The sequence below is a fragment of the Cryptomeria japonica genome, chromosome 1 (genome assembly GCF_030272615.1).
Source record: "Cryptomeria japonica chromosome 1, Sugi_1.0, whole genome shotgun sequence".
Taxonomy (NCBI): domain Eukaryota; kingdom Viridiplantae; phylum Streptophyta; class Pinopsida; order Cupressales; family Cupressaceae; genus Cryptomeria; species Cryptomeria japonica.
The window spans coordinates 584392472-584410802 of NC_081405.1; the positions used below are offsets into that span (position 1 = coordinate 584392472).

General features: G+C 36.5%; 1 protein-coding gene across 6 annotated transcripts in view; it reads right to left on the reverse strand.

Moving 5' to 3' along the window:
- LOC131027992 (cytochrome c oxidase assembly protein COX15) overlaps positions 1–18331 on the reverse strand; it is a 98484-nt gene that overhangs the window by 49572 nt on the left and 30581 nt on the right. For 4 of the 6 annotated variants that reach the window (XM_057958105.2, XM_057958139.2, XM_057958131.2 and 1 more), the window contains one exon: positions 6651–6782. The exons of 1 other annotated variant lie outside the window; for it this stretch is intronic. In XM_057958105.2, the coding sequence (XP_057814088.2) occupies positions 6651–6782 (132 nt within the window). The remainder of the gene's footprint in view (positions 1–6650; positions 6783–18331) is intronic. One more of the 6 variants, XM_057958113.2, reaches the window with a different exon arrangement.

Here is an 18331-nt window from a genome sequence, read left to right on the forward strand (position 1 = left end):
AACATCTGGAACAAAACCCTTTCCTGGAGATTTTACCCTTCTTTTTACACTTGGAGACATAAATTTTTTATTTTGAAGACAGGAATGTTGATCCCATGGCTCGAGGGACCCAATCCTAGGTCTGCTTTCAAAAAAAACAGAAAAAAGCAAAAAGCAAGCCAAAAAAGCTGCATCCCAGATTGGTCCCAAAGTTCCAAAAATCAAAAAAGCAAAAAAGCAGGATTCCACAAAAATAGGAAGGTGTCAGAATTGACCCTAAGCAATCGTGATTTTCGTCCTCTAGGTCTTCTAAGCACTTATGTGACGTCTAGACACAATTTTGAGCATGACTTCTCTATTTGGCTCAGATGATTCTTGAAAAACTCTAACTCAAACTCTCAAAAAATAAAGGCTTATGAAATTGCAGAGCTAAGACAAAACCCTAAAAAGCAAACTACTGGGGGTCCCCATTTGCAATGGGGCAATGTGTGAAATAGGTTACAACAGGCGCAAATCCCATGGAGAGGAGGAATTGTCCTTCTCTCAAAAATTCCTCCTCCAAGCCTAGGATGCGCCCAGGCATGCATGACGACTTGGAAACCATGAGAACGGCTAAGTGTTGGAAATTTCCTCCTTTGGACCCCAAATGCACCCTGTTGTGAAGTATTCACACATCACCCCATTGCAAATGGGGACCCCCACTTTTCCCTACTTTCTAGGATAGTGTTTGAGTCCTTAGCTATTAGCCTTTGCATTAGAAGGGTATAGAAGGTCAGGAAGCCGAGATTTAGGTGGATAGCCTTGTGTGAGGCATGAAACGAGTGAGTTTGTTAGCCTTCATAACATCCAAATCACATGAGTAAGTTCATAAAGTCCAAATTTCATGTGAATCGGTCATGAGCTAAACCAAAGAGTTTAAAGAACTGCTAGTTAGTAACACTCTAAATGCTCGAGGTTAAAGGCAAAAGCTTCAAGTGCTTCTTATGAGGAGCGAAATTCACTTCGAATACCCTTGACTAAGATCAAAGTTGTTCCAAGAGCCTTATCTTGTAAGTTTGAATGGAGAGAGTGAAACAAGGTGAGTGAGCAAACACTTAATATTCAATTTCAATCCACTTCATTTCCAAGCCCCCGGGAGTGAACTTTAGGAATTGAGGTAGAGGAGCTAACTTCAGGAATTGAGCTAGGGGAGCGAACTTCATGTTTTGAAGGAGATGAGCGAACTTCAAGATTTAAGATGCAAGAGCGAACTTCACAAATCAAAGCATGAGAGTGAACTTCATGTACAAAGGATGTGGAGAGAACTTCATGTGCCTTGGTTTAAAGCAAATTTCATGAACATGTCAACTAGAGCGCACTTCGTGTGGATGAGATTTTTAGGAAACTTCATGTGTTCCACTCCCAAAGCTAACATATTTTCATCAAAGAATGGTTAAAAGCAAGTTCAAAGATCACTTCATGAGCAGCAAGGTGAGAGCGAACTTCATATACATAAGGTGAGAGTGAACTTCAAGTGTCCCTTCCTTAGAGCGACCTCAACTTCAAGTGCTCCTTCATGAAGGCAAATTCTCTCTAAATGCTCTTATTAAACCTGCAAACCACATGAAATCACATAATTATATCCAACTAGGAGGTTATATAGAAGATATATCATGTGTGTTTGATGCTCATTTGTTTGTTTTGCAGGAGATGAAGAAAGAAATCAAGGGGAATCACATTGGAGGAGGATTGAAACAAGTCGCTCCAGGATCAAATTTCAACATCAAGATTAAGATACAAGGAAGATATCCTCAAGGCAACTTCATAGACAAGCACAAGAAGGTAATTACACAAGAAGCATTCACTTATACAAGGACATGATCCGGCTATTCAAGGTTTAATGCATTGAAAGAATCAGCAACATGAAAGGAGTCACAGAGAAGGAATTCCAAAGCAGAGAAGCAGTTGTGCCATCAAGAATTCGTTCCAAGGCAACATCAGTACTTCAAAACTAAGAGGAAGACAAGATCTATACCTTGCATCTCCGTGATTGAAGCCCTCAAGAAAACAGTTTCAGAAGAGTTAATCAAAGTTAGAAGATCATCATCATCATTGTTGAAGCTAGATAATGTTGAGTATCAAGAAATATTCCTTCACGATGATCTATCAAGCCTACAAGTGCAAGTTAAAGGTGGAATTCTAGTCATCATCCCAGTCACCACTCACCAATCAGAGAAGTTCCACATCAGCATGTCTAGATGCAATGTACCTGACTCGCCCATGATGGCACAAACTTTGAGGCACCTACCCTTATTATCTATTGGTCATGCCAAAGTGTTGTGATTATTTCATTGGCCCGAATTGAGTTTGTTGTAACAAACCCTAATTAGGGTTTTCATTGTAAAATCTCGACCATTGATCTCAAATTGATCTGAGCCATTGAATTGTATGGAGAGCACTATAAAAGGCTCAAATCTCTCATTTGTAAAGGTTAATTGAGAAATAGGTGAATAGTTAGTGAATAGAATAGTGAATAGCAATTAGAGTAGACGTTAGATTAGGAGAAGGCAAAGATTCTTGCCAAACCTTGTTGTAAAGAGCAATTGATTTCATTGAAGTTATGGTGAATTTGGTTTGTTAATTCAACAACTTGCATGGTCTTTACTTCTAAATTTATTTTTCATGTTGATTAGATTGAGTGAAAGAAATTGTTGAATGTGTTTGCGTGGAATCTGTTTAGTCAATACCACTAGCCTCTTGCTGATTGTAAGTGTGCCTTGTGTGGTCGACTAGAATGATATGAGTTTAACTTCAAATTGTTATGCACCCATTGTTTATGCATTAACTTGAATGGTGAGCAATGTTTGATGGTAATGATTTGAACATCTTTGAAATGTCCTTAGAAGATTGCACTAAGCTTGTGTCAAATTGTTCGAGTTAATGGTGAGACCTCGCTCAGTAGGATTCCCATCTAATCATTCATCCATCTTCTTGCATTCTAGGTCTTAGAATGGACTCTCTCAACCCTTTATCTTTTGCCCCCTTTTTCAATTCATGTTAGTTTAGGATAGAAAAGCATCACAAGATTGCAACATCAAATGATCGAGTTCCAGCAATTCAAGCATTCAACAATTCAACGTAAATCCCCTTGTGATACCAGCAATCACATCAACCAACAGAGCTTATCCACACGTCAAGACCTGACATTTATGAACCTTGGAGTTGTCTCAAGTGATCCTTAAGCCAATCTTTAGCATTTGAGTAACTTTGTTCAAGAGAGGATAAGATACTTTTGGGTATTTTATTCTGTGTTCGCATGTGCGTAAAAAACACATCAACACACCCAAGTCTTGGAAATGGCAGAAATGGCTTAGTGTAAAGAAAATCCTCCTCAAGGCTTGATATGCGCCCAAGCATTCCTCAGGTCATGGAAATTTGAAATTTTACTAAGACATTGAAAAATCCTTTAGGTCATTTCATATGCGCCCTAGCAAGGAGATTCTTCTACTAAAATATAATTGGCACCCAAACATTGAAAGAACCTTCCTCCCTATCCAGAATGTGCCTAGGATAGAAAGAAACATGTGGAAGACAAATTTGAACATTAAAAATGGAATATTCTTCATTAATGGGGTGTAACTCAAGACGTGATGGAAGTTCCTATTTTTAAAGCCAAGTATGACGAGTGGGGTCCATCGAAATGACAAGTCATCTCCCCCTCATAATGGAAACATGAAATGTGTTTGGGAAAGAACTAATGTAGTTGCTAAATTTATCTCAGTGCCAACTTGGCAACTTGATGGACGAATTTCCTATTTAAACAAGACAGGAAATTTCATTCTTCACAACACATTTTGGAGAATTCAAGCAAGACCAAGACATGGTTTTTCTTCATCTAAGAGTTCTAATATTCAGAGGTTTTTATTTATTCAAAATCTAGAATATGCAACGTGGAATTCTTCCCTTGGTGGATTTTAAAAATTCCTTAGCTTGAATTTAATGTTAGTTATTTTATTTTGCAGGAAATTAAATGGAAGAGTCAAGCAAGGTGGCGAGCACTTCCAGGCAAACACAGATAAAAAATGAACAAAAGGATTCCACCTTGTGTCAAAAATCATTTCAAAGTGGAGGGAAGTCAATAACACCAACTTAGGAATGTTCAAGTTGGAAGAATTCAGGAAAAGAATATTTGGTCACGATGGACATCCTTCGTCAGTTGTAGCCAAGAAGATAGTCAAAAGTGGAATTGTGGTGGCAACCGGTTTCCCTCCTTCCATCTAGTGCCTAGAGTTGATCATCGAATGTGCAAAGTACTACAACTCCAAGAGAAGAGCAATTGTGGCTCCATATGGCAAACTCTTGACTAATCTCAGAGCTGAGGCAATTGTTGAGGCCTTTGGAATACCCACGTTTCAATCCATGGTGTTCAAGACAAAGGAAAGGGCGACCATGCTCTATGACTCCGAAATAGATGGATGCACTGGTATCATCAACAAAAATGCATGGAAACGCCAAAGCCTCACCATTCCAAAATGCCCAAGCAACTCACCAGCATGGACTTCAAGCAAGAGTATAGTGATCTCGTGCTGATGACGAGTCGGATCATGGGATGTCCACAAGCATTCATCTTCGAGCCATGGATGTTTTACTTCATTGAGGAAGTGAAGGATGCAATAAAGATGGTGGATTGGGCAAGGATAATTAGCAACAGCCTAGACGAACAATTGAAGAATCAGATGCATTCCCAATCCTTCTACATGAGCTCATACATTGTCTATATGCTGGCAAGAATGGCCAAATTCAGTGGATTGTCAAACAAAGGACCCATGGGATGTGATCCAGGACAGTTGAAAGTGCACGAGTTCTATCCTTAGTTGCACCTTTACAGCACTACTTATTTCAATAAAGTAAATGACGCCTTCACCATGCACATTGTCAGGTCCTTACAAGGAGGTGTTCATATGAGGCTATTGCAGGAAGTGAGGAAATTGGTAAAGAAATACGAAGCTTGGTTCATCCAGTTCCCAAGATTCACCTACATCCAAGTCCAGGGATTCTCTTCTATCCCTATAGGCTCCCAAGATACCCAATAGATAAGATGGTACTACTTGAGGTAATAAGACAACTAACTGCCTATGACAAGATTCAAAAAAAGATAAAGAAAGATGGACTTGAGTTCTCGATCATCATGGGAGATTATGATGAATTGTGCCCATTATTAGCAGTAGCAGAGAAGTCAACAGAGGAATTGCAATTCTACCACCTCATAGCCCGCACTACAAGATCAAATTTTGATTTGTATGACAAAATAAGAAAGATGGTTGGCATAAGGCACAGGCATAAGATACAGCTGGAAGATTATTGGGCTAACGCCAAGGATGATCACAAGGTCGGGAAAAAAATGTTTTCCAGATTGCCTCTCAGATTGATAAGGATATGCGAAATCATCCAAGTGCCAGATCAAGTAGAGGAGGATGTGAACAATGTTCACCTTGATTATGAGAAGGAGAAGGATAAGCCAATCCAAGCACATAATTGGTTAGAACCAGAAGTTGTTGATCTAGATATCCTAAACTGGCTAGTTACAAAATTTACAAGACTCTGGGTTGAGTGTCACATCAGCATGTTGAAAGCAAAGAACACCCATCTGACTCAAAATCTAATGGGAGACTTGAAATCACAGGAGGAAGCCACTAAGGGGTCATCATCCATCAAAGAAGAGACAATTCCACAGGGAAGGGTAGAACGTGGTAAAAAGAAAAGCATCGCTTGGAATTCACAGCCAAGTAAAAGGCAGGAAGTCCAAAGAGAAGAGCCACAGTAGAAGAAACAAAGATTAGAAGAGGTGCAATCGCCTAGTAACTCATCAAGTGTGCAAAAAATTGGCATCTTCACATAGGAAGTAAAAGGACTCAACATGAGAAACCAGTCATAGGAAGAGGGCCAAGACACTTCACAAGCAAAGGATTGTAGCATCATAAAATTGTGACCTTGCAATTTTCGACCGCATTTGGGTCTTTGCATTGGCAGATGAATCCCTAAGCCTGATTGGAGACCCGAGACATGCTCAAAACACCTGAAACTTGCACCCCGCACTGCTTTCTGTCACTGCCAGTCCTGAATTATTTGATTTTCTTTTCAAAAATTTATTGGTACATTTGATGCCAAATCATAATGTAGCAATGTTTGCAACGTAGAAAGCTGGAATGATAAAAAATAATAATAAATATTAATAACAAATGTCTTCAAATGAAAGTAGCTAAAGAGGTGAAAGAGACTACAAAACAAGTTCAAGATATAATACATGAATTGAGAGCTTAAGGCATCTTACATGTACATCTATAATGAAAAGTTAAGTCAAGCCCAAAGAGGTTACTACTTTCATACCCTTGCTTCATGAAAAACAGAGTGATTCAAGATACAGATAATCTTATGATTTACTATTTTACAGCAATAACCATTGTACCATTTACAATGAACCAATTCTTGCAGACATTTCAATTAATTGTTTTGTCTGGTAAGATTGAGGAGAAAGGAAACCTTAAAGTAGCTTTAAGACCAGGCAATACAGAAAAAGGGTAACAGGATGATGCCTTATTCTTCGATTCAATTTCTTTTTTCAAAAGGTAGATATAGATTAATATGCTGCTGAAGATACATGCAATTTTATTCTTCACACCATCAGTACATACCTGTAAGAATGCCATTCCAAGAGTAGAGTTTACCAAATGCTTTACTGCAGGATGCATCTGGACACGTCTTGTGGCAAACCACATGCTGCCAATAGCAATAAATGTTGTCATAGCCAGAAGACGATGATCAAGCTGCTCAAAGAACATATTAAAACTATCAATATTAAAATATATTTAGATTTCTAACTGAAATAAACAGAAAACATAGAACAATTGTACTAATCCAATAATATCAACTTTAAATGTGAGAAGACAATACTTCCTGACTGGAGATAACGTGCAACCAAAAAATAGCATAAACTGGTCAAACCACAGAGCATTATAACTGGACCTTACGAAGTGGTTAAGATTGTTTAAGGAGATTGAATGGTCAAAGTGAAAATGATGTATAAGGTTCAAAGAAAATACAATGAAAATAAGGTTAATGAAACATTATTTTACAACTTTTACCAGCTTTAGGAGTAAGTGAAAAAAGCAGGGAAAACACAATGTGAAAAGACACTGGTGAAATGGATATTCATTTCATAAAAATTGAATAAACATAGCAGATATATGTTTAGATTGAATATATATCGCATTTAAATTAAAAAATTCCCCCCCAACTTCGCATTTTTTTAAAGCTTGGAAATCCAACCCTAAGCCTTGAACTTGCAAGTAAAATGTCATGATGGTGCCTATTTTTTAATATAGCTAATCGTTTACAAATATTCTGCTCATGCAAGCATCAAAATGAGAACAAGAACAGCTCTTGCAAGCACAACAGTGAGACTAAAATCAGCTCCTTTTGAGCAACCACACTAGAAATTGCTTATGGAAGACCATGAGTCACAACTTAGAAATCCACTTATTTTTAAGCCACTTCCACATTAGAAGCCAACTCTGGAAGACCAAGAGTCACAACTTAGAATTCCATATTAGATGTCCTTTTGGGAATTGAACTTGAGTCTCCACAATGAGAACTCAATAATTTAACCAATTAAGCTCAACCCCTTGGACTGGTGGTAGCCATAGTAGCAAATATTGTTTGGGGAAAAAATTGGCAAAAAATCGGATTTTAAAAAACATAAAAAATAGTAGAAAAAGAGAAAAACTATTTTTTACAAACACTTAAGGACATTTCCATAGCATAGAGATATAAAGAGCAAATAAAATAGAGTTTAACCCATGAATTGTAGAAAATATTTTTTTGTTGTTTATATTCATATTGCTGATTACATAGGCAAATATTCAGTTTAACTTTTTAGCAGGGAAGTCGCCAAATACACCAAATAGTTGTCCAAGTCTGAGATCAAATATTAGCTAGTCTATGAAATAACTGAGATCAAAAGTTAACAGACAAATAGTAAAAGTGGAAGCAATTTTGAAATGATCCAAGAATTTCATTGTGATTGAGGCAAGGAGTTTTGTAGGGTTAATTCATTTTTTTAGAAAGATTATCAAATCATATTCCACAAGATGAAAAACTTTGCGATTTTTTTAAAGACTCGTGACCGCGAGTCACTCGCGGATAAACTCGGCACCGACTTTTTAAAAAAATGCACAGCAAGGAAAACCCTAAAAACCCACCGAAAATTGTAGACTCACGAAAAAAATCGGTGCTAAAAATTAATAAAGTTTTTAGTTGCAAAAACCTTATTCTTATTTCATATTTTCTCTTTTGCAAGCCGCGACATGAAAGGTTATTGTGACACCACCAATGCAAATAGGGCACGAAAATGGGAACAAAAACCAGATGCACAAAGTCTTCAAGTTATAATCAATTTCTATTAAAATTAAATATATATTAAATAATATAATAATTAAAAAAACACGTACATTAAATTAAATATATATGTTATAGAAATATTAAAATTTAAGATAATCCTGATTCCTAATAATGCAACATTTAGATATCTAAGGAAATTAATAATATAGCTAGGAATTGTTTAAACTTTTTACAATTGCTTGATAAATAAATAAAAGTAAAATAAATGCTGAACAAAAGAGAATAGCTATTTTTATAAACCAGATTCATTGTTAATGTGAAAAAACACTCCAGCAGGGAGTCAAAGTCAATTGACTTTAACCATGCGCTATAGCACTTTCATAAATCAGCATGTTATCAAAGTCAATTGGCTATAGCTAGAGGCCCAAAGCACAATAACAAGTCTGTATTGAAATAAAGTTAACCAATATAGTATACATGTGTATTTTTGAATAATTATTTTTTTTTAAATGTATTTTCAAATGTTCAATAAAGTTGCCGAGTTTTTCCCCAAGTTTTTGCGAGCCCGGAGTTTTTTAAAAAATTTGGGCTTGCCGAGTCCAAGTTTTTAAACTATGCTTTATATCATAGCAACAAAAATTGTTTGGGGAAAAAATCAACAAACCACTAGTATAAGATTTTTTGAAAAAATGGGTAAAAAATTGAATTTTAAAAAATTGTAGAAAAATCGACACACTACTTTTTTTATAAACTTAAGGGCATTTCCATAGCATAGAGATATAGAGAGTAAATAAAATAGAGTTCAACCCATGAATTGTACAAAATCAATTTTGGTTGTTTATATTCATATTGCTGATTACATAGGCAAATTTTCATTTAACTTTTTGAAAGGGCAGTCACCAAATACACCAAATAGTCGTCTAAGTCTGAGATCAAAGATTAGTGAAGTCAGTAATTTCACGAGTTTTTCTAGGATTTTGCTAGTTTTTACAATGATTTTTTTCACTTTTTTGACCATTTTTTGCTGTTTTTAACATGATTTTAATGTGATTTAAATGCAAAAAATCATTGAAGATTTGGTCAACGATTTTTTCATGAATCGAGATTTTTTCGAGGAATAAATCGGCTAGCTCCAGGGTTCAGGATTAATCGGGTATAATTGTGATTTTTTGCAGACTATTGCTTCTATGGGTGGTACCTATTACTAAAACTTATTTCCATAATATCGCTATGACTTTATTTTCAATAATTTTTTATGACATTAAAACCTATTATAGATGAAAATGTCTAATTTTCAAATAAGTAATTTTTTTTAATATTAAATTTATTTTCTATTTATTTATTAATTTCTAAACACAAAGTCTCAAAAACTTGAAAATAACATATGTTTCTTTTTTTTTTAATTACTTTTAGTTTTGAAAAAAAAAATTATATATGACCAATCTAGTCGTCATTCTCTACACACTAAACAAAAAAAAAACTTGTTACAATGATTTTGGGTCAAATTATGTAAGTTGTACACAAGGGGTTTCAGATTTATACATTAATCCTACTAAATAATTAATAAATAACTATATTTGATAAGAAAATATAAAAAAAATATCCAAAACAAACTTCAATATCTATGCATCTTTCCAACAAAGGATTCTGAAAAATTCTTTCATTTTCTATTCTTTAGGTGGGCCATAAACGCATTTTGGCCTCCAAAACATTTGTTTTTAAAAGTCAGTTTTGTACATCATGTATTTAACCAGCTTTTACCATCTGAGTATTGAAATAAAGTACATATTCGGCAACTAAAAGAAAATTTAACATTTCATATTTTACACCACATTAATATTCTATCTATAAGTGCTTCAAATCTTTACCCCAAGTACAACAAACTCTGATTTTCAGAAGAAGAAAAAAACCACTTTTTGGCCATTTTCTATCCCAATTAAACCTGCTTACAAAATCCTAATTATTGTATTCACAACTGAAAAGCGATTGACAAAATCATAGTTTAGACCCAATTATAAAGATAGTTAACAAAAAAGATAATCTACTCTGCCATGGTTAGGAACATACTAGATTTAAGAGGGTAGGTAAGAGCAAAAAACCCAAACGGAACTGAACTCATTCATCAACACCTGGCTCAAGTAAAACATTCTATATTTACAGCATTTTAGTCATCTAATTATGTCCCAATTACAGAGCAATGTGAAATATCTTCAAGAGTTCAAATTAACAGTTGACCACGGCAGTGCAAAGGCCATGTATACAAAGAAACCGATACAATAACCATAGCTATTAGCCTATTAGCACCATTTGCAAAGACCCAATCACATAATGATCATATAACTACTTGGTAAAAGAAAAAGATAAAAATGCAAAGTATGGCTTGAGGCTCCAGCTGAGATGGAGTTTTTGAACACAAAAACTCAAAGTTGTCGAATCAGGTATGGATACAAGTATGTGGGTACAGTCTATACAAAACACACACACATGCAGACTAAACATTATTAAGTTTAGAATGCCATATACCATGCATATGCTGAAAAAACCATTACAGATTTCAAATTTTGAAATATAATATTCTTATTTAAATTTAGTTTTTTTGTAATGTAAGCCCCTTATTGAAATTACCCTAGAATTTGCCCTAACATCACAATTAGGGTTAGGGTCATCACTTTAACAAGTAAAATATCTCCTTTAAACCCGATGAGCCTAGATTAAATCCACAACAACAGTTATTATGCTATTAGTTGTTTTGACTTGAAGAGTTTGGATCTGATCTATTACAGGTCTAATCCTTTGCTGGTGTTGTTGTTCTTAATAACCTGTCTGATTGAATGATTGGTGCATATATCAATTCTAGGGATGCTCTTCAAAATGAATGCTTGATCTTCGTTTATTCCAATTGTTTGATTATCATTGATCGCTGCCCAGTTAACCTGTATATGGATCGTTGTATGCAGGTTTAGGAATAATTGCTTCTCTGCAATAATTTAATGTGTCTTTTGCGTCTGCTCTGATCCTAATTCTCTTCCCATATGTTTCTGCTCTACCTGTTCTTCACCTGCTCTTAATCTGCCCTACTTGCCTAATTACTTATACATATGATTTGATGAGATTACTCCGACCGAAGCTATAAATCATCAACACTCCCTCTTAGCTAGGGAAGAGGATCACAAGGTACTCATAGTACAACTACACATAGTGTTGTAGATATCATTATATGATATCAGGAGCAATGGTCTACAAATATCAACACTTATGATACTCACCAAAAGCTCACCATATCCATTATATTATGTGCACTAGCATCAACCATATGATGCCTACCATAGGGATATAGAAAATCATGGCATACCCACAGATATTAAGCACTTAATATCCACCATGACATATCTTAACAATCTAACCTTATGATATACAGTTGAAATTGTTTTAGGAGATATGAACTATCATAACATGTTCACAGATATCAACCATATGACATCTATCATGATAGACTGTAGAGTTATTGTAAGGTCGTCACCTTCCAATAACTACTAGAAGTACAAGTGATTATCATTCAAAAGTCGTCACTTCTTAATGATGCACACAGGTGCCCATAAAGTCATGTAATGACAAAAAGGAGTTTATAGTAAACATCTTTAGTATATATTAGTACAATAATAATGCTGAGACTCAAACTCATAATTTACATTTCAATCATACCAAGCTTACCTCTGAAGTGTTCTACCTTTGTTTTGGCGAGAGGCTTGGTGAGAATGTCTGTTGTTTGATCTTCAATACTAATATACCTCAACTGAATTACCTTTCTCTCCACCATGTCTCTAACATAGTGATAAGGTATTTCAATATGTTTGGATCTGTCATGAAATACTGGATTTACTAAAAGCTTTATACAACTCTGGTTGTCACAGTGAATGATGGTAGGATCTAAGGATTGTTCAAACAATCCTACAAGGAGTTTTCTCAACCATACTGCTTCTCGTGTTCCCATAGATGCCGCAATGTACTCTGCTTTTGTGGAGCTCTGAGCAATTGAAGATTGCTTTTTGCTAAATCAGGATATCATAGCTGATCCTAAACTGAAGCAACACCCTGATGTGCTTTTACGATCCACCACACTTCCAGCCCAATCTGAGTCTGTATATCCATATAAGTTTAGATCTACATCTTTATACTTTAAGCCATATCCAATTGTTCCACGAAGATATCTCAAGATGTGTTTTGCTGCAGCTGTATGTAACTGCTTCGGTTCACACATGAACTGACTGAGTGCATTCACAGCATAACAAATATTTGGTCTAGTATTGACCAAATACATCAATGATCCAATCATCTTCCGGTAGAGGGTGGAATCTGCTGATTCAAAACTTGTAGTTGCCTCTCTTAACTTGTGTAAGTTTGTCTCCATGGGAGTGGACATAGGCTTACAAGTCATCAACATAAAGGATAAAAATTAACATATCTCCATTTATTATCTTGAAGTAAAGGTTCGGATCTGCATCATTCTTTGAGAAGCCAAGTCCTAATAGATTGTGATCTATCCTTTCATACCAGGCCCGAGGAGCTTGTTTGAGCCCATATAAGGCTTTCTTCAATTTGCAAACATGAGAATGTTGTCCATGCACTATAAATCCTTCAAGTTGTTCCAGATAGACTTCCTCCTCTATTACACCGTTTAGGAATGCAGTTTTTACATCCATTTGATGAATTTTCCATCCCTTTGATGCAACAATAGCAATCACAGCTCTAACAGAAGTGTATCGGGCAACAGGAGCAAATGTCTCTTCATAATCAATTCCCTCTTTCTACGAGAAACCTCTGGCGACAAACCTTGCTTTGTATTTTTCAATACTTCCATCTGCAATGTGTTTGATTTTGAAAAGCCACTTAGAAGACACTACTGATTTGTCCTTAGGCCTAGGCACAATGTCCCAGACATCATTCTTGAGAATAGACTTATACTCTTCTGCCATGGCTTCTTTCCAAGCTTGATGTTGGAAGGCTTCCTCAACAGTAGAAGGTTCAGAATTTATGATTTCACTCATTAGTGCAATATAGCTGGAGAATCTATTAGGTCTTTTACTTTCCCTGAAAGTTCCTTTTGGAGCTGCATAATTTTCAGCCTCCTCAATCATCTTCCTGGCCCATTGTGGTCTTTTCTTAGTCACATTAGTGTCTCTAGGTTCATCCATATAGTCCATAGGTTCAATGTGATTGTTTCCTTCAATTGATTCGTGAGTCTCACTCTGAATCCCGGATGAGTGATCTTTTTCACTGTATTGAGGGGATTCATCATCTGTTTCATTAACATCCTAAGATCTGTTGAATGCAACATCCTCTTCAAATATTACATCCCTGCTTAGTTCAATTTGTTTTTGACTTGGAATATAGACCCTATAGGCTTTAGAAGTTTCACTATACCCAACAAAGATTCCCTTTTTCCCAAAGGGTTCTAATTTAGATCTTTTCTCCTTAGGGATGTGAATGTAAACAGGACAGCCAAAAATTCTTAAGTGACCTATGTCGTGTTGATGATTTATAGCTTCGGTCAGAGTAATCTCATCAAATCATATGTATAAGTAATGTTGATTATATCATCAGCATGATTAATGATTTGTTAATACGTATATATACATATTAATATATGTAATAATAATAAGTGTTCTTATTATTATTATATATAAGAATATTTATATATACGTAATTTATGATTGAAATATTAAATCATTAATCATGATGTTGATAAACCATTGAGATTAAATTCATGTTGAATCAATAAGTAATATCGATTATATTAATCACATTGTTTATACCAAATTGAATATAAGCACCGAATTACTAAATGATCATAAGTATCAATTATATTGATCAAATGGAATGATCAATATAAATCGATCATCCACATTAAACAGTTCAATATTATTAATCGCTGTTTGAATCGACTATGGTCGATCTTCATATCAAAACGATTATGTGAATCGTTACCTGCTGATAATAATAATAACCAACGATTATGAGAATCGTTACCTGCTGTTAATAAATAACAAACGATTATGTGAATCGTTATCTTGCTAACGGTTATATGAATCGGTATGCAGAGAGGCATCTCAATGAAGAGACATGTCTCCACGTACGTGGAGGCATGTCTATTCATCGACATGTCTCCACGTACGTAGAGGCATGTCTATTCATTGACATGCCTATACCATGATATATATATCATGATAGAGTTCGATTCTAAAAGGTAAGTACTGAAATCGAAAGTGCAAGCCAATAAGACATTGATCTCCTTCATTTGCAGTCCAGAAAATACTTTATGAATTAAGTTGTGTTCTCTTCATACATGCAGCAACCTGCACATAGAGTTCATAGTCATATAGCTTAGTTGTGAATCAAGTAATAGAAATAAATCTAAAACTATTCGCACATCAAATCTGATCCAAATTTTAACAATACATGCACCACAATATAAGTAAAAAGTTAAAAGCATCTGTTTGGCCAACATGTTCCTTTAAATGCAATGCAGCCTAATAAAATGAATGATTAGTAAAATGTACCTACTATGATTCTTATACCATGCCTTAAATGCAAATCCAGCTAGACCAATTGAAAACTATTTCTACAAACTAACAAACTAAGATTAGTCTCGACAATGGGTTAATAGCTCTTAAGAATCTAGCAAGATAAGAAAACTAGTGTCCACCTCTCAAGATTGGAAATTGAACTTTGATGGTGCATCTTGCAGAAATTTGGACTATGCAGGGGCAAGATACATCCTTCGATACTCATCAAGCTCATTCATTAAAGGACGTCTGTTCTCATTAGATTGAAAAACAAACAATGAAGTGAGAAGTGGTTCTTTCTAGCTTTATTTTGGTGTACTCAAAAGGTTGTCGAGATCTTGTCATGGAAAGTGATTCCTTCATCATCATTAATGCACTTAAATAAGTCAACTTCCCAAATTGGTAACTCATGTCTATTCTGGACAAATTGTTAAGTTGGAGCAAGTGTTTTTTCTTGTATCTCCCATTTTTTCAAAGAGCAAAATAAGACAACTGATTTATTAGCAAATCAAGGAATTGAATTTTCTGATTTCTCCAAATTAATATGTTCTAATTAGAGAAACGGGACTCGCCCAAACTCGCCCGGACTCGGCGAGTCCGAGTACAAGTCATGCTCGGTGAGTCCTAGGGGCTCGGACTCGGACTCGTTCGAGTCTGGAGAGTAAAATCGCCAGACTCGCCGAGTTGGCGAGTTTGGCTCAAACTCGGCGAGTCTTGAGCCCCAAACTCGGCTACTACCTAGCTTAAGTAAAATGACAAAAAAAAAACATTTTAAAAAGTTTTTTTAAAATGAATGGTCTCGTCTTTGTTCACTACAACCTCCGCCTGAGAATGAGAAAAATTAGGGTTCCAACATGTCAGCCAATAGAAAAATAACACCCGACGCCTTTATTAAATAATAAGTTTTTTTTGGCCTCGCGGGGCGCTACCCCTCAACCCCGCCCTGTATCGCGACAGGGAGCACGCAAGGGGCGCTGCCCCTTGACCCCGCAAGGGGCAATGCCCCCAAACCCCCGTCGAAAATTATGGGGGGAAACTGCGTCGATAGAAGTAGGGAAAATTTAACCTCCGAGTCTGACACTGACCAGGTAGATATAGAGGCTGAGACTGTAGCCATGGCAGAGGAGGAGCGGAGAGCACAAGCACAGACTGGAGATTAAGAGGCAGATAGTGACACGGATGTTCCTGATGTTGGTGAGCATGGCATGGTGTCATGGGGAGCGGCCATGGCTGTCCAATCATCCAAGACCTACCTTAGACGCCTTCGCAAGGGGTCGGGGCTGAGCGTGCTGCCGTGCAGGCTCCTCTGTGTTAGTTTTCATGATCAGATTATCCACAATAAACAGAAAACTAAAGTTGCACAGTAAAGCATACAAATAGAGGATCACACAACACAAGACTACCCTGGGAAAACCTCCCTCTTGGAGGAAAAACCCAGCAACAAATCAGATCTAGATCCTTTTATTAATTGTAGAATACAATGGCAATAAAGATCAGATTACTTATCTGATATAACTGTTAACCTAGGGCAGAATTAGAGTTACAGTCGTAACCCAGCTAGGGCACAATGTAACAGCAGAAGATAGCAGACTTATCTCTTTCTTATATAAGAATATCATCAGCATACAGCTTCCAGCTCTTCGTAGTTCTTCACTGAAGATTGCAGACCTAATGTATGGCAAATGCTGATGGCAGAAGTAATTCGCTGATTCCTTGATCAAAAGTGGTTCGCTTGCCTTCAATGAGGATTCGCTAACCTCCAGAATGAGTGGGCAGATCTTGCAGAGCTAACTTCATATTGATGATGAAAAACTGAGTGATGAATGCATACACATTAATCTCTATTTATATTTGGCGTGGAGACCAATTCAAGTCGGCTTCACCTTAAGTTTTGTGCCAAGACTTAATTACAATTATAGGGCTTACATGTTACCTTATGTCTTGTCCTATTTTGGCGTACTAATAATGATTAAGTTATATTGCAAGGGGAGCGCACCTATTTAGGGCCACACGTTACATGAAGTGATATAGGGTCGGCCCTATAATATGATGAACATGTTTCATGTTGCTTGGTGTGTAGGAGATAAAGGGCCCAGCCCTATTCGAGTTTGTGCACATAGAGATAGGGCCCAGCCCTATTTACACGCCTCCTTAATGAAGCAGGGCCCAGCCCCCTTTTGGGATTTGGACAACATTGGAATAGGGCCCAGCCCTATTTGTTTTACATGTTAGATTGAGATAGGGCCCAACCCTATTTAATCCTAATGGATTCGAATGTTGCCTTTGGCAATTCGAATCCACTATAAATATTTTCCAAACTAGTTACAAAACAACACTCCCTCTTAACTAGGGAGGAAAATAATTACATAATCTGATTTTCATGGACATTGCCATGACATGAATAATTACAATGTTTAAGATTAGGGCCCAGCCCTAATAGTACAATCAATATGCGATTACAATGAACCTTTACATGATCTTCTCTTGCAATGCTTGCAAAGGATGGAGCCAACGCTTAATAACTTTACACTTTCCTGGGGACCTTCATGTAACACCATGATCTTTCATCATGCACATCCGCAAAGGATGACAAAGACCTTTCCATATGCACACCTGCAATAATTAATACTCAAAGATATATATAACCATATAACATAAATCATGCACAACCGCAGAGGATACATAAGCTTCTTCACAGAGAAGAACAACCTGTCACCTTGCACACCGCAGAGGGTAAACTCACCTTGCACTCCGCAGAGGGTGAGACATAACCGCCACCTTGCACTCCGCAGAGGGTGGAAAGAACTGCCACCTTGCACTCCGCAGAGGGTGGGAAATAACCGCCACCTTGCACTCCACAGAGGGTGGAAAGAACTGCCACCTTGCACTCTGCAAAGGGTGGACTCACCTTGCACTCCGCAGAGGGTGAGCGAGCACCGCCACCTTGCACTCCGCAGAGGGTGGTCCCACCTTGCACTCCGCAAAGGGTGGATGATACACCCAGTGTATCATGGTTAGTATCATCATAAATAAACATTTTGCAATAGACAAGTTATATACATTAGATATATATTATCAATTCCTCTATTAAACCATAATGATTAGAACCCAAGAATGAAATGAGATATTAAAAGATATCAAGATTCCCTCTAAAACCCTATCTAAATAAGGAATTCACAGACCTGATGATTCATTCTTACTTACGAAGTGGACCCATAGCATCTTAAAAAAAAAAAGATGAAAGGTAGACTTTCATAATTAGTTTGATGACAAGATCTGATTGAGGTATGGCTTCTCAGGTCATGCAGGAATGCTTTCTTAAGAGAGACATAACCTAAAAACATTATCTTCAAGAGTAGACATTAGGTTACCTTAGAGACATGATATAGTAAAACAAAACACCAACCCTTACA